Here is a 20189-nt window from a genome sequence, read left to right as displayed (position 1 = left end):
TGCAGGAGGCCGAGCGTTGTGGGACGGGTTTAACGAGCGCAGCTACAGCCGGGGCCCGCGGGCCCCGCCCCCCGCGCGGCACGGACCCCCCCCTCCCCCCCCCCGGCAAACATCGGCTCCGACCCGCCGTGGGCTTCGGGCCGGCGCGTCACAAGGCCCGGGAGGTGGGGGAGGGCAGCGCCTCCCCCGGCACCACAGTCCTACCGGGAAATAGTGTTTACAAATAGGAGACGGAAAGCTTGGCACGGCAAGGCCTCGGGCAGCGGCTCTGTCCGCAGCAGCGAGTGGGCAGCCACGCAGCAATTAGGCAGGTTTGGAGTTAATGAGTTAACGTGGGGTCGAGTCCCCCCGATGCTTCTGCCACTGGTCAGACCAGCCCCTGGCACCCCCAGCTCAAAGAGCCCCAGAGTGCCCAGAGGTGGCCCGGGCAGCACGGTGGGAGCCCAGTGGCTCACAAGAGGGAAACTCAAGGTACTCAGAGGGGATCCCGGAGGCTTCGTGTGGGCTGAGCTCAGGCGTGGACCCCACCCGTGTGTGGGACCACCGTGGGCACCGTCTGCAAGGGAGCTCTGCACCTGCAGGCTCAAGCGAGTGATGCTGCCCCATGGCACCGCACAGGGCAGACGGGCCTCCCTGGCCCTGCAGAACTGCAACTATCCCTGTTTTTCCAAGTCTTGACAGCCAAAAGCAATCCCTGCCTGCTCAGGCACTGCCCTCCCCAGCCCCTTCTGCAGCGAAACTGGTGGGGAGGAAAACAAGTGAAATGAACTCTTTCCCCGAGCGCTACTGACAGCCACTGCTTCAGAATCCAAAGTCCCCGACCGAGGGTCTCTGGAAAGGGGCAGCAAAAATCCCTCACATGAAGGTGTGTAAAAGTCAGAAGGGCAGGTGTGCACCGCAGCCCTGCCCCCCAGGAGTGGGGCACACACCGCTCTGCCCTGCTGCCCTCCACTCCAGAGACCAGGAGCTGGGGCTCAGACGCTGCCCGAGGCTTTGGCACTTTCCACAGCTGCGAGCGCTGCCAGAGCCCAGCCTGGCGTTACTGCAGGCCCCGCGGAGTGCGACAGCAGTGCAGAGCTAATGCATAGTTATAAAGCCAATACTGAGAAACATCCCAGGGGTAATTAATCTCACTAGAGCAATTAGTGAAGCTAAACTGGTTCAGCCCAGAGGTCTATCTATGCAGAGTCTCCAGCCATGGATACAGACAGGAGGGCTGGGGCAGGGTGGGGACGGGGTAATCACCATCCCCAGGTTCCTCCCAGGTCCTGGAGCCCAGGAATGAAAATACCCCCTCAATAAAAAAATAAAATAATAATAAAAAAAAAAGGCTTTTAACCCCTGTTTGATTTGGTCCAACAAAATTGTGCTTTAGAGGAAAGAAAAAGCATCAGCAGTGATGGCTGCTTGCAACCATCTACCAAAGATGCTTTGTCTCCTCACCTATCTACAGGAATAGGCTCTAAAATCTGTTTCATTTAACCTTTCCTTCCCCTAATGATGCTCCCTCTGTAGCCAGGCATTGGTTCAGAGTCGGAGCAACTGCTCAGGGTGGTTCCAGATAAGGGACAATGGCATTCTGTCCGAACAATTTCTCTGGAAATAGCTCCTGAAAATTTCTTTAGTGCCGCTGGTGTTTAAAACCACTCAGTTCTCAACCAGTTAATGCTGGTGGGGCGTTGCTGAACCTCCCATTCCTGAAGGGAACTCCGTCATGGTTCATCATTCAGTGTGACTTGGGAGTGCAAAGCAAACAGGGACAGCATTTCACCAGCCCCGAGGAGGCACTGGGAGAAGCTCAGAGCCAGCAGGGTGAGCAGCCCTGTGCTGATGGGGCAGGGGCACCATGCACTAGTGTCCTGTAGCTTTGGAGCGCACGTGCTGCGCTGGTGGAGCTAACAGGGGCTCTGGCCTCTAATCCTGGCCCACCCCCCCCACCCCCGTTAATCCACACCTGACGTCTCTGAGCTGCACCAGCCCTCTAACGCCCTGGTTTCCATTCCTAGTTTCACCCTGTCAGCCTCAGCATCTCCCTCAGATGCAGAAACCTGACTGAGTGAGCAGGCTCTCGCACCGCCTCACACAGCCTGAGCCACGCCAGAGCCCAAGCCTCCACTCCGAACCTCCTCCGCTCATCCCTACGTGTTACCAGCTACAGTCCCATTGCGCGCTGGCTGCCACTGCTGTCACTAACAGTTGTGAAGAGCTGGTATCCAAGCCCCCAGGTGGAGGAGGACACCGAGGTGGTGCGGGGGAGGACACCAGCTACCAGGAGGGAGCTTCCCACCAGTGCTGGATTCTGCGCCTTCACCCACAGGGCACAGGCGCTCACCACGAGTGTTTGGTCGTAATGGCAATGCTGTTCTCCGTGATTCGACACAGTCCAGTCCTTGAGATCAGGGGTTTCTGAGTGACGCTCGGCATAGCTGTTAACGAGTTTGGCCACAGAGTCTGAACAGGAGCTGGAAAAACATGAGGCTGAGCGGCAAACCAAGGCGTACGCACCGGGAATGTTTATAGATTCAAGTATTTTCACTCCTGTAAAAATGTGCCTGAAGTCAGAAGGGCAGGTTGTGTAAACTGGTATCACTTGCAACCGACATCCAGAGCAAAGCCCCAGTCCTGGGACTGTCTGCATCGTAACATCAACATCTGGCATGAAGATGAGGAATTGCTGTAATCAAAATAGATCTCTGAAGTCTTTGGCCATCTCTGTGGGGCATTCAGGTGCCTTTGTTTTTAGGTCTGCAGGTATGGTTTTGCTCTTTGCAGTCCTTCCTTCAGGAACTGGAGGTAAGTTGCAGTTGAAGGGTCTTCAAAATTAGTTGAGAAACTAAAGATGCTACTTTCAACATCTTCAGGCTTCATAGAAGTAATGTCCAGGAAGTAGTTGGCATTGATATGGTGAATCTAGAAAAGAAAACAGACGAGATTTAAGGGCCAGAACAATTCCCCATCCACTGCCCTGGCCTCTAGCCAGGACACAGGTAACAAAACTGTAATAATTTTTAAAGAATCTTTAACACTTTGCAAAAGCTGATTCAGCATTCAGGATTCAGGTTTGCACTTTACACTCGGAGAAATATGTGTGAAAGACAGCGGTCGGTTTCTTCCCCCAGGAGTGCCGACCCCTCACTCAGGTTAAGAAGAAGATAAAGGCGATTTGGGAACAATCACGAAGCTGTAAAGGCCAGCTCTGCGCGAGGGCTGGGGAGACGGCAACCCGACCACGCTGAGCGCCAGGGGGGCACCCCCAGCCCAGCAGAGCTGCACAACCAGCCCCTGCACCCAAACGCCACCGCGCTTCCCGCTGCCCCATGCGGGGTGGGGGGGGGTGGGGGGAAGGGGGACACGTGGCCACTGACCACAGCAACCCCGCAGGCAGCTGAGGGCACGGCCTCTCTGGAGGGGAGCCACGACACAGCCAGCAAGGGAGCAACTGCCTGTGGTACTAGCCAATATCTGGCAAGTGTGGGCCACAGTCAGATTAGCCCTGGCAGGATCCTCCACTACAGAGCACCCAGGCGCTGACATGCAGCAGAGCGCCGCACTGTCAGGTGTCAGGAATGGTGTCGTCCTTCAAATCCAAGGTGGGGGGGCTGCTGGGGAGCACGGTGGAGCCGAAGCGTGTGGACTTGTCAATAGCTGATCTGCTGTGACAAACTCGGGGAATCAGGAGAAAGATAAATGTGCTAGAAGGTGCTGACAAGGAGATTTTCTCCAAAGTGTGAGCACGAGGCACCATGGGTGCAGGAAAAAAGCTACAGCCACCTCCCAAAGGTCACTGACTCAGGGACAACGGGGAATTGCAGGCAGATGTTCCCTTCAGGTCTGATTGTCTCCCACACCCACCCAGAGCTGCTGCTGTTCTGTCTCTGAATAAAAACACATTTATTTCAGATTTCCTGGTAGAGCTGCTGTCTGCCTACCACAGCATCCCTGAGAGCATGGCACTGTGAGGCCCCACAAAGGCCAGAGGAGCCAGGAAAGGGCTGGGGGGGCAGACACTCCCTTCAGGGCCTGCAGATGACCATGAAGAGAGCACGTTCCCATGGGAAGAGCCAAGCCCAGCTGAAGGGGCAACAAACGTACCACCGTGCCGTTGGGGAGGCAGATGATCATCTCCACGGGGAAGTTGTATTTCTCCAGGTGCAGGTCAGCCAGCTTGCTGTAGAACTCATTCTCTCTGTTGGTCTGTCAGGAGACCCCAAAGAAACATGTTTGCACACACCAAAACTAGCAGAACAATGCAGGAGTGCACTGAACACAGGAGGAAGGGAGGGACCAAAGAGCTGCTCTGCAGCATGGTTCCCACCATTCCCACCACTGGTTGCATTCTCACAATCTGCTTTACTATTCCCTTTACTATTCTCTTTCAGTCAGGCTCCCTCTCACTTTTCAGCTCTAGATTTTTCCCCCCAAACAATAAAATCACCCCATGACTGGCAGTTCCCAGGCACACCAACAGTCTGATCCCTTTTCCCAGAGCCTCTGGCTCTGTGACTGACCCCAGAGGCAGGCTCCTACGTAGGGACAGGTGCCATCAGGAGACTCAGAGTTCAGAGAGTATTTGGTTGCTCCCTGGGTTACAGAGAGGTCAGCCTGCTGATGGCACAAATGGCCTTGGGCAGAGCTATCTCGCAGCGAAGCATCTGGTTTAGCTTTTAAAACTGTCAACGTGACAGAGCGAAGAGGGTCATGGTGCCATTTTCTTAGCCTGCCTCCATCTGGCGTTTGCTTAGCCCCTGCAATCACTAGGACACGGGGTGCCTGGAACCGAAATCCCCCACTGGCACGGGTGTGAGCTCCCCCCTCCTGCTGGCACCCCCATGCCTAGCACTGTCTGTGTTCACCAGCCCCGAATGCAAAGGCAGCAGCTGCAGCTGCAGCACTCACCTGCAGCTCTTCCAGCTCCTTCACCAGTGACCAGCTGCTAATGAAGCTCTCGTTCAGCAGAGCGAGGATGGGCGAACTTTCCAGGACCGTCTCCCGGAGAGTTCGCCCCGAACCTGGAAGAGAGGCAGGCAGCGGTTTGCTGTGTTTCCTGAGCTGACTGTTGCTATGTTTGATGCCACAGCGATGCCACCGTTCTCGGTGCTGCGGCAGCTGGTTCAGACTCCCCCCAGCCTGGCCATTGTCTTTTTTTTCTCCTTCTTTGGCAGTTCTCCCCAGCTTACTGTTCCCTCTGTGTGCTGCTGGCAGAGCAGACCCCAGCCGCTTGCGAGGCAACAGAAGGAGCAGGACCAGATTGGCATGGAGGCTGATGTGTGGTGCATTCAGGGAAGGATCAGGCCCTGCAGACCCACCCCGAGTGCCTCTTGCTGTTTGTGCTGAGCAGAGCCCACCCATGCCGCAGTTTTAAGGGCAGACAGGACTGCAGACACCTGCCCTCTCACACCCATCGCTCCTGCCCGATGTACATGCAAGTTTTTAGGCAAGGGGGGTGGAACAGCTACACATCAGGGGAAACCCGAGCCCGCATCTGGCTCTGGCTTCTCCTGTGCAGGTGTCAGGGACAAAGCAGAGAGCATTGTCTCTTTCACCCTGCAGGTGCTGCCTCTACTACCCAAGCAGGCTGAGAGGGAAGAGAAAGGAGAAAGAGCAGACCCACACCTCCACCTCCGTGAAGGCATTTGAATTAGCAAGTTGGTCTAGGGCTTGTCTCGGATAGATCTGATCCTGCCACTGGGGACCTGAGCTCTGATCAGTGATTCCCCACTTCCAGCCCTTTTCTATTCAGCATCTTCGGTGCCAAAACAAGTAACACAACATTCACTGCTGGCTCGTGACCAGCTCCCTGACCTCCAGCTCTTCGCAGAGCCTGAACGAGGCACATCGTTCCTCCAGCCATGCTGGGAGTGTCCTCACCTCAGCAGGACTGGTCGTCCAGGGCGCCCCACAGCAGGATTGAGTGCACCAGCTTCTTCTCTGCTTTTGCTCTCTCAAAGGCTTGTGTGAAGGGAAGATAGGAGACCTGCAGGCAGAGGGACAGCTTGAAAAACAGACACAGAACAGCCCATTGCCAATACAAGCAGGGTCTGAGGGAACCGGACCTGCCACATCCCACAGGTGATGCACACAGCGTTTAACCTGGAGGAGAAGAGTTTAATCTGCAGGATTAAAGCAAATGACAACTGCGGTGGTCTCCCCAGGGACAACTTCATCTCCTGGTGAGATTGTAGCAAGCTCTTCACAGCACATGGGCTGTTACCAGCACCTGCAGAGCCCCATCTTTACACACTGCAGAAAGCATGTGCACAACTGCAGGCAGGCTGTCTGCAAACACACCCCAGCAGCCTGGGAAACCTGGCCTTGAGATATTTATTACAAAACCTCACTGAAACAGCCTAAAACCCGTGCGGGGTCCCTCACAGCCAGAGATCATTCCACTCATTCAAATGAAGGGAACTTTATTAACATCTTGGCAGCTCAAAGGGACATTCGTAAGCTCAGGCACAAGGAGGCAGCCATTGAAACGTGTCCCCTCGGCCAAGGAAGCAGTGACAGGCAGTAGCCATCTGCTCCACAGGCTACCGGCATGTTAAATAGTTTGGGTCACCCAGTGCTATAAGTTTGTGTCTCGCTGCAGGATGCAGAGGCACCGGCAGATTGTGTGTTTTCTGCTGATAAGGAAAGCTTGGTCCAAAGGTAGCTGAATGTTGCAAAAGTAATGCCAGAGGAAAACCATTTGTAAGCAGCGCGATTACCTGCCTCACTCAGAAATTGCATCGGCAGCTACTGATAAGAGGAAGGAAGGATGAGCCGACATTTACAATGCAAGCCTGGGACACATGACATCTAGGCTTCCTGCCCGTGCTGCTGCGTGACCCCAAATGGCCCTTCAGAGATGCTGTACTCCCTCAGCTGGAACCTGGAGACCATCAAGCCACACACGCAGTGCCTGGGAGGCACGCGCTGAGCTGGGAGCCGCTCGTGCTGTTCTGAATGCCGATCAGGTGGCAGCCTCTGCTTTCTGCTGGTCCTCGGGGTGACTGGACATCTCAGTGAAGATGACCTGCCCTAAATAAATGTGCCAAGGAAGAGCCCGGTCCCTTCCTCACCTTCTTAAATGGATACATGGCCACTTCCAGCTTCTGGGCTGCCTCTTCCCAGGGGATTTCCTGCTGCCAGGTTATCTCTTCAAACACAAACTGAATGGGCTCCCCTGAGGGATCCCTGCTGTCAATCACATTTCCGTTCTCGTCATGGATCACAGAGGGGATTGAAGGTCCTGTTGATTCCAGCTCCATCTGTGGGAGAACAGGCTGAGTTGGACATTGCAGACATCTCACTCCTGCTTTTTCTGTACTCCAGGACAGGATAAAGATGCAAAATAAGACTGTGCAGCTTCTAATGAAGATACAGCTTGATCTACTGTCTCCTGGAGCTGCGCTTCACCATTTGCAGCTGTGTTTTCTTGGGGAACACCAGGACAGCACCTTCATTTCCTGCAGTTATTATCTGACTCTGCTCACTAGATTGGAAACACATCAGACTTGTTGGCTGTGTTCCCACCTTCCCAGTGGCAACTTTTGGCTATGGGACACCAGATCCTTAAAACCACTGGGACCTGCAGGGCTGGTTTGAAGCTCTAGCTCAGGCCAGCAGCACAGCCCTGACGCAGCCCGCAGCTAGCCACGAGAGGGTGCAACAGGGAAAGGCGTTCAGGAGTGTCCCTGTAGTTTGGCGTTCTGGTACATCTGAAATTATTTTTTAGATCTTTTTTCCCGACTTTTGGCAATTAAAAAGAAAGATGGATCTAGTTTAAGAGAAAATGGGAGCGTTAAATTCAAGCATTCAAAATCCTGACTTATGTTTCCTATCCCAAGAGCTGGGATTACCACAAAATAAGAGGAGTAATAACCTCACGCAGCTTCTAAATTCAGAAGCACTGTTGTTCATACACCCTCTGGGCTCAGGGCCTGGGTTCAGCTCCTAATCTCCCCTGCCCTGCCTGACAGGCAAATTTTTAAAAATGGAAAAAGTCACATGATTCCAGGAGCTTAGGATTCAACCTACACAGAGGGGAGAAAAAATGTCACAAGAACTGGCACTAGGGAGCCACACAGCTGCAGGGGACATATGCAGATCAACAGAGATTATATGATTATACTGTTATATTGAAGTGTTCAAGACAAAGCTCTAAAGAACGGGGATAACTGAGGTTATAGAGCTCAGGGCCATGGCAGCATAAACCCTTGCTGAGCTGCTGCACACATATGGAGGATGGAGGGTGACTACACACCTGAGGCAGGTAACCGATGTCCACTTCCATGTTGCTGCTTTCACTTGCTCCATACAGCCACTCCATATCCACGTTCAGAGACCTGCAAGGCAAACCCGGTATGTTCAGAGTTACCCAAGGCTAAAACTGTGTACGGGACACCCCAAACAAACAAGAACACCCAGTGCTCCTCTTGCAGGGTCAGCACTGAAGCCCAGAGCCTCTGGCTCCTTGGAGATCACCATGTTCCCTGCACAAGACCAGCAACACTGGATCCCTGCTGGATCAGGGCCCAGGCACCCACTCAACACTTCAGGCAAATGCGCTCACACCTTTGAGCACTGTTGAAGTACGGAAGACAGAGGTATCTTTGCTCCCCCTTCCCTCTCAGCACTTGCACATTCTGATCCTGCTGAACTTTTAAAAGCATTTTTTTGGAAGCCAAAGGCTTTTGTAAGGAGTTGCTGGCAGAGCCGTAAGTGTCTGCTTGCTGTAACAAATGTGCTGACAGAGCCATAGGGATTGAGTCGCCAGGGTAATCTTATAATAGAATTTTCACTCCAGCCGTCATGGGCAAAGAGATTTGAAGCTTCTTTCCCCTGAAATGCTTCTAGCTGCTTGCCAGAGAGCAGGAATGAGCTAGTGCGAAGCTATGCACACAAAACCTTAACCTGTGAAACACCAAGTGAAAAATATGTTGAAGCAAAAGCATCAGGCTTTGCGGAACTTCAGTGCTTTAAGCCAGGCACTGGGATTGCCAAGGGCTGCTTTCCACCCTGCCCATCCCTCCCCATCCTCCAGGTACCCAGGGACAGTTACTGGTGAGTGAATCAGGCCCTGAAATGGGTCAGAGATCCTCAGCGACTAGTAGAGATGCAGTTGCCAGTTTTACAGGCAACTGCAGAGCTCAATTCACTCAGATTTTCCAGGCACTTGGCTGAAAAGCGTGAGCTCATCCATCACAGACACCCAAGGAACCCTCTGCAGCTTGCAACAGGTATCTGACAACTGCAAGAGTCCCTGCCTGGCCAGGGACTGCTGGGACAGCTCGAGCAGAACGGTGCTGGCAGCAGTGCTGCTAGCAAAGAGGCTGCTGCCTGGCTCCAGGGTACCAGGACAACTTAAATTCCCCATCCCTGTGTGTCTTCCCACGTGCCCGCAGGTACCTCCCTCTGAAGGGGTTTGGCACAGGACAGCTCAGGCTTGGACACTCAGCTGAAGCACGTGCCAGTTGCAGCCAGGTTGTGCAAGGATAACTGTCCCCAAGCCCATGCTCCATGTCCCCAGAAACCTCTGCCCTGCTCCTCCCCTGTCCTTCCTCTGCTCTTGTCCCTCCCTGCCTCTTCCAAGCCAGATGCCCCCCAGACCTGTTGACAAACAAAGCTATTCCTGAGAAATTGCATCAGAATCAGTTTAGGGAGCAAATGTAACTAGACAACTGAGGACACGATGACCACGGTGACCGCTGACAAAGAAGGATGCGTGGGGCAAACAGACAAGCAAACAGTAGAACTAGCCTGGCCAAAGCTCAGGCTGCAGATCTGCCTTCCCTGCACGGGCCAGGATGCCCACAGACCGCAAGGGACAGGGCTGTCACTGTACTCATAGCTTCATTTGAAAAGAGCCCACCAGCCACATGCAGCCCCCAGTCCTGAACAGGACAGGATCCCAGAGACCCTGGGTTCCAGGGGGCCACATTTATAACAATCCTCAAGTCTGTTCAGCACCCAGGAAGAGAGAGAAACAGCTGTACCTGTTGTTAGGGACAAAGAGCTTGAACTCTCGGACATGGGAAGAATCCTTGGAGAGGATGATGTGACCTGTGAACTGGCCTGGGGAAAACCAGAAGGGGAAGTCTGGTGGCTCGTTCAGCTGGAACTCAGCGTGGATCCTAAAACGAGAAAGGAACCATCAGCTGCAGTGCTGGGAAGAGAGAATGGATCGTGCACTGCAGATGACAGCAGGGAAAAGTCATCTCCAGGCACCAGAAATTATGAAGCTAAATCAGGGCAGAGAGGTTCAGTTTAAAAAGCTTTTCATGTCACACAATGAAGAGAGTAAAAGACTGGAACAGATCCCCTGGGTCAGGATCATCTCCAGTATCGATGCCTTTTAGACTAAGACCCCTTCAGCCTCCCTTCCAGCTTGATCAGGCAAATAAAAGCTGTGTGTAACACTCCCAGTAAAACAAGAGAACAATTCCCCAGACTCTTCCCCCTTGAAAAGGCACTCCACCCCCCCCAATTAACCAAAATCTAATTTCTTGCTAATTAGACTCTCCTCTTTCAGCCAGGGATCACTCCAAACCAAGGGTGCTGGAGAACGGCTGGCTGTCCTGCATCTGGGCGACAGTCCCTGCCTCACCAGGGACTCAGTGACACTGGGAGCACAGGTGTCCTCTTTGGGTGTCAGCAAAGCATCACACACAGGCAAGAACTGGCTGCGAACCACCCTCTGCCTCCAGCTGTACTGCTTCCCTTGCAGCCAGGACACATCTGGTCTTGCTTGGCAAAACGCCTGCACAAGCAGTGCCATGCGCACTCTGCCAGGGGCTCACAGCAGCCTTCCCCACCCCCCTGAGATATGGATCAAATCCAGAAGTGCCCCCAAACCCTCCTCTAACACCCCGTCCCCAGGCCTTACCTGAATGCTATGGTGTAGTAGAAGGTGCTGATGGCTTGGATGCAGGCCACAGCTCCCTGGGGAGCAAAGCGGGTTTTTACGAAGGGGCGCGGGTGGAACATGCTCAAAAGCCTGTGGATTATGATCTAGAGAGAGGATTGTAAGAGAGCAAAAATGAGAACCGTTCGTCCACTGCAGGTCAGCTGCAGCTCCAAAGGAACTCCCTACCAGATCAGGAACGCAAGGGAACCGCTGTGACTTAAAAATTAGCTCAGAGATCTACCTAATTACAAAACAAGGAGATAAAACCAAGAGAGGTTGTTTTTAAAAATAAATCCTTCTTCTAGGCTTTTTATCCTATTCCCGTTGTTTGCAACTTTCCATCATACCAGTCAGTTGAATGCCTGAGTGTGGTAAACTGATCTACAAGGCTGCCTCCATCAATACTACTTCAGACTTTGAAAGAGCGGGTACGCAATCGATAAACACACCAGGCTGTGAAGGCAGATCAGCTGTGTGATCACTGACACTACCCCGGCACCCCGGGGCAGCACCCCGTACAGGCCTGGCTTTACAAACTGGGTATGCACGTTGTCTCACTCGTCAATGGAACGCTCACCTGTGTTAGGGGTGCAATGAAACACCCCGCAGCAGCGCTTCAGACAACCGCTTCCCCAACAACCCCCTCCCCTCCCTGGCTGGGAGAGACTCACTTCAAAACCCAAACGCTGAAACAAAGCAAGGTGCAGCTACTCAAGTCAGCCTCACCTGGCTCTGACAGACACCCAGAGCTTTTGCTTGCTCTCAGTTTTACCTCCAGTGTAGGCTTCTGGCTGCACGCTGCAGCCTTTTTGCTCCCTTAGAAAATCTGGGGAGACACAATGCAATAGCCTTGTCCCTCTAGGGATTCCTGTGATTCATCTGAGCCATAAGGCAGAACATTTATACAAACCACCTCTCAGGTATATAGAAGTTGAGTTTCATATCTCACCTCTTTGCCCTTGGGAGGCGGAGGGTAAAATCTGTTATTGGAAAGATACCCAGTGAAGATGTTCAATTCACTAGGAATTATCCACCATGGGTCCCCAAGATCCAGTTTATTCTTTGGAGGAAGAAATGCTTTAAACTGCCTGGCAAGCATCACGCTCATAGGGGTTGCTGGGGCAGTCCAGTTCCTCAGCCCAGAGAGAGCAACATGAGAAATCTGTGAAAAAAAGACACTGTCAGAGCCTAGATGTACTCTTCACATGCACAGTAGTGCTCGTGGATGTAAGTAGGCTTTGGAGAAGGGGGGAAAAGAAAAATAATCATGTTTCAAATTCTTCCTACAACCCCAACCACCACCAAACAAACAGTTCTGTCCAGTTTCAGTTATGTGAGTGATAGGAAATGGGAGAGAAGGGAACACGCCACGTAACAGCACCGCTTTCGGACTTAGCTCCAGGAGAGCCACCTCTAACGTCTGCTTCACGCTTCCCCAGAAGGGCGCGTTAATTGGGGCACAGCGCTGCTGAGTGCGCTGAAAACAACGCAACGCTGTAGAAAGCGGTGAGCTCACTCGGCAGAGCAAACCCCACGGGCTTGAGCAAGACCATCTCCCCCTCCCAATGCGCTAGCACTTATTCCTGGTGGTGTTACCAGCCCATCGGACGTGCTTATACCACAAGTTCTGGCCATACACATCCCGTGTGATACCTACTCCCAAGAAACCATCTTTGCTCTTCGTCATTGTTTCCATGACCAGAGGCTGGAATTTAGCCACAAGGGACAACGTCTCCCCGCCTGGATCAGGCATCTCCTCCTCTTCAAAATCTGAGACGGGAGCAACCCCTAGACAAAGAGACAGGCGTTTAAGCAGCTGCTTCCCCTCCCTCCCCTTTTAAGCAATTACGAAGTAATTACACATTTATCCTGGCAAATCCAGGAGCACTGGGAGTTTCCCAGCTGTCCCTCTGCTCTCAGCCCCACCCCAGAGACTTGCTTCAGCTGCAGGAGTCGAAGGGGAGCCCTCCTTTTACCTCCTTTTAGACTCTCTCAAACCCACAGCTCAGTCAAGCCGTCCCATTTCACCCAGGAGGGATCCGAACCCCTGCTTTAGCCAATTCACCACAGCACCAGCAAACGACTGTCTGTATTTCGACTGTACTGTAAGCTCTCCTGTAAATTATTATCACCACACTTCTCCCTGCTTGGCACCACCAAGAGACATTTGCTACACGCTGATGCAGTCTCCAAACATGATCTCACACAATTGCTGTCTGAGAGAGGCTGCTACAGCTGGAGGAACGTATGAATGGAACGCTGCAACTTACTAATAGTTTTGGCCCAGCCTGGGCTGAGCTGTATTTGTTGCATTCACCCATCCCAAATCCCCTTTAAGCTCCAGACAAAGTCACTTATGTACTTTGCTAGGCCAGCAACGGGATCTTCCACCTTGTAAAAACTCTACTTCGTGGAAGTGATGTTAGTGCTTAAGCCTTTTCAAAAACATGTAAAGCTTAGCAGCCTCTCTTCATGTAAGACCCAAAACAGCACCCAGGAAAAAAAAAAAAAAAAAGACACAAATAAAAGCTGCTGAGTGCATTATTTTTGGCTTTTGCTGGGTCTGTGCAGAGAGCTCTGCAAGGCAGACGGATACCAACCTGTCAGCTTCTCAGCTATCGGCTTGAACTCTTCTGGACTGAGGTACAGATCATTGTTTGTGTCCAGAGAAGAAAAGAGAAACAGCCCCTCATTTCCCAAAGACTTCAGTGCCAGCTCCTGGTTTGGGAAAAAGAGGCAAGTGAGATTTCATTCCGACCTCTTGCAGAAATTCACTCTGGCCCCTCTGAGCTCCAGAGCTGATTTGCATTCTCTCCAGCACACAAACAGCCATCAAATCGAAAGATTAACACCCCTTGGCAGGATTTTGTGCTATTTACAATAGGGATCGGTGTCCAGGAACTGTTGGCACGAGCATATTAAAACTACATCTGGCTGAGTGATTCAAACTGAATCATTTGCTCAGAGTCAGCCTCAAAGTCTTGTGTCAGAAAAATTTCCAACTTTTTCCAGATAGTTAGTCCTAAACCAGCAGATAATCAGAGCACCTGGAGTTTGTGATTTCTGTAATTAACTGATGCCAGTGAAACAAAGGCAGTCAAATACATGACTATCTACATTACAAAACCACAAAGCAAATGAACTGAGCCCTTGTAACTCTGCAGAAAACAACTTAACTTACACCGGTGCCGAGATCCACACCAGCATTACTGCACGCAACTGCCCTGCTCCAGTCCGGCTCCCCTCCAAGTCTCCAGCCCTAGGGCTGGACGGAGCATTTCGGCCCCTTGCTCTGCAGGGAGTGCTGCCTGCTCATTCGGCCATACACCGGGGAGCCACAAATCCCACGGACCTCTCCAGAAACTTCTGCAAGATCCCAGCCACCCTGTGCCTCAGCTTCTCCCTCTGCAAAGCCCACAGAGAGACCATCCAGTGGAAAACTCTACTGAAACGCAATGTCTTCCTCCGAGCAGCCCCAGAAAGGCTCCAGATGCTTCTAGTCACTTCCACCCCACAGCACTCAGCACTGAGGGGAAAGGGACAACTCGCAGGCAGAACAAGAGAGCTCCGCGTCGGTGTGAGAGGAAGAGAGAGACATAAGAGAGAGACATACAGCAAGTCAGACAAGCCACAGCAGTGCCAGCCAGCCTGCAGCACATCCCCCGTGACCCGTCACTTGGGGCAGCTTCCCCCGCCACCCCTGTAAAAGCCTAAAGCTGCACGGATAAATACTCTGTATTCTGCTGTTTAACCGTGTTTATTCTCTATTGCCTGCAGCACCACTACCATCCCCAGAGCTCCTGAACTAGTTTATTTTCCATCTGTTGCCTGCCAGCCTGAAGCAGCACTAATGCAGCCTGGAAGGCTTTGCTCCCGTCAACTGCAGCAACAAAAGCACTTAAGAGCCTTCCAGGGTAGTTTCAGGACTGAGACAGACAGAAATAAAGACCCTGGAATAAAAACCAGAGATGTGGATGCAGACATGGCTGAGGGAAGGCGAGGAGGGGAGCGTGCAGGAACTACAGAGCTGAAAAAAAAAGGAATGAAGGAACAAGATGGTTTTTTATTTATGCGCAGGGACAATCCGCTCTGGACTGTCCACATTCCTGGGGCCAAAACGGTGTCTTTGTTCCACAAAGGGATGGCGATGCACATCCTTGGCCCTGCTAAACAGATAACAACATTTTCCTGAGCAACTGCCCTCTTTGCTGGCAGCCAGGTCATGGCACGTAAGCCTCGGGCCAGGCTTCAGCACCCTCTGGGCTCTCGCTCTTGCCTGTGCACGGCACGTAATGCATTAACCTCGCACGGGCCTGCGTGATCGCTCACTGTCTGGGAGCCGGCTCGTGGCGCTGGGAAGCGTGCAGGGAGCGCACGGTGGCTTCTTCCTCCGCAGAGGAGGCTGTCCTGGATGCGTACTGAGCTTTGAAGGGACGGTCCATTTCCTAGTCCTCTCCACAGCAATTCCCTGCTGATGAATCTTTTAGAGTTTCTCTTCTTTCTTTTTGCACTTCACAGGCACAGACCTCAAGGGACACGAGGCAAATGAGCAACAAAGTTTTTAGTTGGTGAGACTGCCTGCTGCTGGAGTATTAGGAAAAAGTCATAAACATTTACTTAACAGGGCCGAAGGCAGAAAGAAAACCATTTACACCCCACACGTACAGAAGAAAAACTGACTGCATCTAAGACAGTGGGGAACGGAGGTGCCTGGCGCTGGATGGCAGCATCCAAAAATCAATCTGCAGATGAACTGGAAGCAGGCTGCCGTCCCCTCAGCCTGCCCCTTCACAGAGGTTAAGCAATAAAAACCCGTCAGCTGCAAAACCAGCAGATAATTATTCCTACAACTGCAACCGGCCAGTGCTAGGTAGGTTTGCGGTCAGGCACCGTACGTGCATGTACAGCAGCCACGGCTCCGGCAGCAGCACGCTCCGGGCAGCGCATCGGATCTGCGCAGCCCTGTGAGACAGATCCTTCCCTTCGGAAACGTTCATTTCTACACTCCAGAAGCACGGCAGCTCTGCGGCGACATCGCACCAAACCCTCCGCAGCCTCACCTGCGCTGGGACCGCCGGGAGCACCCACCCAGCCAGAGACAGGACCCCAGCCACGGAGGGACAAGGACCTCCGCAGAGCACGCAGTCCTGCTGCCAAAAGGGATGACAAAAACGATGTTTAAAAGGGGAGAGAGATGTCAGGGCTTGGCCTTTTGCTTTCCGGTAACATGCACATTAAAGAAAGCTCTGCAGAGCTTGTGGTTTATTCCTTTTTTTCTTTCTAATCCAGGATTGCAAGAAATAAAAAGTTTCCCTGTTTGTGGCAGAGGAGTAAGACGGAGAGTTCTCAGCCTTTTTGTAGAGAGTTGTGGTTTGTAGAGAGTTGTGGTTTTGACAAAGAGTTTTCTTCTCCCACCTGCCTGTGGGTTGTTTAGCTAAACAAACATTTCCATAGAAAGAGACAAAACATATGTTTTAAGCAAGAGGAAGGAAAAATAAAAACCTGGGGCTGTTCACATTTTGTTCTCCTCTCCAGCAGTACCAAGCCACTGCCTGTCCTAGAAAAACCAAAACCTCCAGAAGATGTGGCAGGGCTGGGGTCCTCCCGGCCAGCCTCTGAAGGACCGCCCTCACCCTGCCTTCCCCTGTCAGAAAAATTCTTCTAATTAACTGATTTGAGGCATTTTTCCCTTTTTGCAATGCAAGAAGAGCCAAAGAAAAGAGGCATCCTTAAAAAATATTTTTCTTTTTACTACGGAAATACCAAGAACATGAAGCCTGCTCCTCCCTGCAAACCTTTGTAGATGTTCAAGGATGCACGCCGCAGCGAAGAGCCAAGGGAGTACGATCGTTAACACGGCAGCCTTACTCCAAAGCATGCAGCAGCCACCCCAATTATACGGATTACAGTCCAAAACAATGTCAACCAGACTAATTTGAAAAAAAAAAAAACCAAAAAACACAACACAAAAACCCTAAAAAAAAAAAAAACCCTTCCCATTTTTCTGCTCACGTCCTCCGTTCTTCTGCTGCCTCCGCAGGCAGGGCACGCCAGGCCTGCACTTGTAGTGGGATAACCCCCCCCAAACATCGGAGTTTTGGGTCTTTTTTCCAGGGAATAAAGCAGGAAGGAAAGACCTCCAGAGGCCACGTCAAGCGGAGGCACCAGGCGTCACGCCAAGAGCGGGGCTGGGGGCTGGCGCTCCCACTCCTCGTTCTCCTGGCAGGGGCAGTTAGCCCCACAGGCGTGGCTACTGCTGGTGCCTGGTGGTTGCCACGGCTCCCTGGTTGTTTCAGCCTGGTGTGGCCACCACTATCCCTGTGGCCACCTCAAGCCCAGTGGCCCCACCACAGCTCTGTAAAACCTCAGCCTGGCCATGGCCACCTCAAGCCCATAGCCACTGGTGTGGCTCAATGGTCACCACATTTCGGTGGTGGCCACCTCAGGGTCCGCAGCTGCTGAGACCTGTTTGTCCTCACAGCTGAGCAGTGGCTGCCATGGCTTCACAGCCCGGCGGCGGCCACCTCTGCCCTGGCAGCCACCTGAAGACTGCAGCCACCAAGGCCCCGTGGCCACCTCAGTCTGGTGATGGCCACCTCAACCCAGGAGCCACTGATGCATGGCAGTCACCTCGGCCCAGCAGCAGTATTTCAGTCCCCATGGTCACCTCACTCCCAGTGGCCACTCATGCCTGGCAGTCACTTCGACCCCAGTGGCCTCCTCAACCCCTGGGGCCACCAATGCCTGGTGGTCACTTCAGCCTGGTCACAGCCACCTTAGTCCCAGTGGCCACCCCAACTCTGGTGGCCACTGATGCCAAGCACTCACCTCAACCCCAATGGCCGCTGCTGCCTGGTGCTAACCTCAGCTTGGCCATGGCCACCTCAACCCCAGTGCCACCTCAGCCCTGGTGGCTACCAGTGCCTGGCGCCCTCCTTAGCGGTGTCTGGTGGCCACCTATGCCAGGCAGCCACCTCAGCCCTGGTAGCCACCTCAACCCCCACGGCTACTGCTGCCTGCTGCTAACCTCAGCCCACCTGAACCTCGGTAGCCACCTCAACCCCACTAGCTACCAAGGCCTGGTGCCTTCCTTAGCTTGGGGGTGGCCAACCCAACCGCCATGGCCACTGCTGCCTGGTGGTCACCTCAGCCTGGGCACCTCAACCCTGGTGGCCACCAGTACCTGGTGCCTCCGTAGTCCAGGGGTGGCCACCTCAACCCCCACAGCCACTGCTGCCTGGTGCTAACTTCAGCCTGGCCAGGGCCACCTTAACCCTGGTAGCCACCCCAGCCCTGCTAGCTACCAGCGCCTGGTGCCCTCCTTAGCTCTGGGGTGGCCACCTGAACCGCCACGGCCACTGCTGCCCGGGGGTCACCTCAGCCTGGGCACCTCAGCCCCGGTGGCCACTCATGCCTGGCAGTCACTTCGGTGGCTACCAGTGCCTGGTGCCCTTCTCAAGCTGGGGGTGGCCACCTCAGCCCCAGCAGCCACCTCAGCCCCGGTGGCTACCAGCGCCTGGTGCCCTTCTCAGCCCGGCGGCGGCCTCGGCCAGCCCCGCCGCCCCCTCAGCCCCCGGCCGCCCCCCGCGCCGAGCCCCGCGGCGGCGCCACCGCCCGCCATTTCCCGCCGCCTCCTCCCGCCGTGAGGGCAGCGCGGCCCGGCCCCCCCGCGCCCCCCGCTACCTGCTGCCGCGCCGCCTCCGCGTCCCGGTAGTACTTGACGGCGACCAGCGCTGCCAGAGCGGCGAGGGCCAGCGCCAGGCGCGGGGGGGCCGCGCCGGGACCCGCCATGGCCGCTCAGCGCCGCCGCCGTGCCGCCATGGCCGCGCCGGCCGGGGGAGGCGTCAGGCGGGCAGCGCCCGGCGCGGGGGGGGCCGGGGCCAGGCCGGGACCGCCCCGGGGCCGAACAGCGGCCGCGGGGCCTCTGGCTGAGGGGTCCCCCCGGCGTCGCGCTGGGTTTGCTTTAAACTCTCGGTGTGTGTGTGGGGGCGTCCCCCGGGCCCCCGCCGCCGGCCCGAGCGCAGCACGGCCCCCAGCGAGCCGCTCCCGCTCTGCCCCTCGGCTCCAGCTCGACAGAACGGATATTTTTTACACCCCACCCCACCCCCGCCCCCCCCGATAATGGAAGCAGTGGGTGCCCCCGGGGGGCTGCAGGGTGGCAACGGGGGGGGGGGGGAGCAGCCATGGGGCTGACCTGCAGCATCACCCAGCCCCCGCCTCCCGCCACCGCCTCATCATCCCACCGCCTCGTCCCAAACTTTCTGTCCTTGCCACCCTCATCCCACATTTTCAGTCATTCCTGCCATCCCTGACGACACCCCCACCTTCCCCGCGTTCTTTGTGCCCTTCAGGTTCTGCCGCGCACCGTGGTTGTCACGTTGCTTCTTCGCACTGGCTTGGCCAAGAGATATATATTTAGTAATTTTAATCTTTCCTCATAAATCAGTCTCCTGCTCCTCGTTACATGCAATCTTGCTCCGCCACCGAAATCCCCTGATTGCTGGGGAAGATTTAGTGCCGTTTGCTGCTGCTGCAGGGCTAACAGCACAGAACGTTTGATCTCTCCAAGGGTAGCAGGAAGCGTTAGCATTTAATCCTTTGAAGCTTTTGCTGTTTCCTAAGCCTGCCTAATCATTTTTGTTTTAGGTTTAAAGAGCGTTTTAGCTGGAGAGGAGGAGAGCATGGCCAAGCCATTAAGAGAGCGGTGGCAGCTGCATCAAGGCCGGGGGATGAGGCCGGGGATCCTGCGCCCAGCAGCCCGGAGCGTGCGGAGTTTCCATCAGCGGTGAGGAGGAGGCACAGCCTTCCTCGGGATTCGGGCACCGCACTCTGCCCAGACCCCCACACAGCCCTTGATGTCCCTCTTGCAAAGCTCGACCAACACAGCGGCCCAGACTGGGGAGCCCAGCACCAGGACGAACGCTAGGTTACTTGTGACTCAGAGCAGTGCTGTTACGGGCACGGCCAAGGGAGGGAAGGAGAAGGTTCCTTCTGCAGCGCTGCCATAGAAGAAAACACTCATGGAACTGCCGCTGCTCTTTGCTCTCAACGCCCCCATCCATCACAGAAACAGTGCTTGGGCCATGGGGAGGAGATGGGAGGAACAGAATTAACAGAGCACTGAAATAATGCCTGGGAGCAGAGACAGGTATGAATGAGTTAAGCGCTCAAGCACTTTTAAGCAGATTCGCTTTAAAACTTCCCAGACTCATTAGGTTGGGCAGTGAGGTGTGGAGAGAGCTGTTGCTTAGCTCACGTAACCCAGCAAGTACCTTCAGAGCACACAATGTAACAGGATGAG

The 20189-nt window shown here is 54.2% G+C and overlaps 1 protein-coding gene and 1 long non-coding RNA gene across 2 annotated transcripts; both read right to left on the bottom strand.

Moving 5' to 3' along the window:
* Window positions 1-18: 18 nt before the first annotated feature.
* Window positions 19-18715, bottom strand: SELENON (selenoprotein N). The gene is made up of 12 exons (XM_040587769.1): window positions 18572-18715; window positions 13489-13606; window positions 12546-12676; window positions 11838-12050; window positions 10868-10992; window positions 9978-10115; window positions 8246-8327; window positions 7062-7250; window positions 5869-5974; window positions 4897-5009; window positions 4093-4194; window positions 19-2910 (listed from the first exon to the last, which is right to left on the bottom strand). The coding sequence occupies exons 1-12, from the start codon at window positions 18677-18679 to the stop codon at window positions 2740-2742; spliced, it is 1596 nt and encodes a 531-aa protein (XP_040443703.1). The 5' UTR covers window positions 18680-18715; the 3' UTR covers window positions 19-2739.
* On the bottom strand, window positions 14932-18290 carry LOC121085352. The gene is made up of 2 exons (XR_005827030.1): window positions 16684-18290; window positions 14932-15414 (listed from the first exon to the last, which is right to left on the bottom strand). It is a non-coding gene; the product is annotated as an uncharacterized LOC121085352 (long non-coding RNA).
* Window positions 18716-20189: the final 1474 nt, after the last annotated feature.

This window comes from Falco naumanni, chromosome 3, assembly GCF_017639655.2.
Source record: "Falco naumanni isolate bFalNau1 chromosome 3, bFalNau1.pat, whole genome shotgun sequence".
Taxonomy (NCBI): Eukaryota; Metazoa; Chordata; class Aves; order Falconiformes; family Falconidae; genus Falco; species Falco naumanni.
Note: the sequence above shows the minus strand (reverse complement) of the source record. Positions and strands in the feature narration are given on the sequence as shown.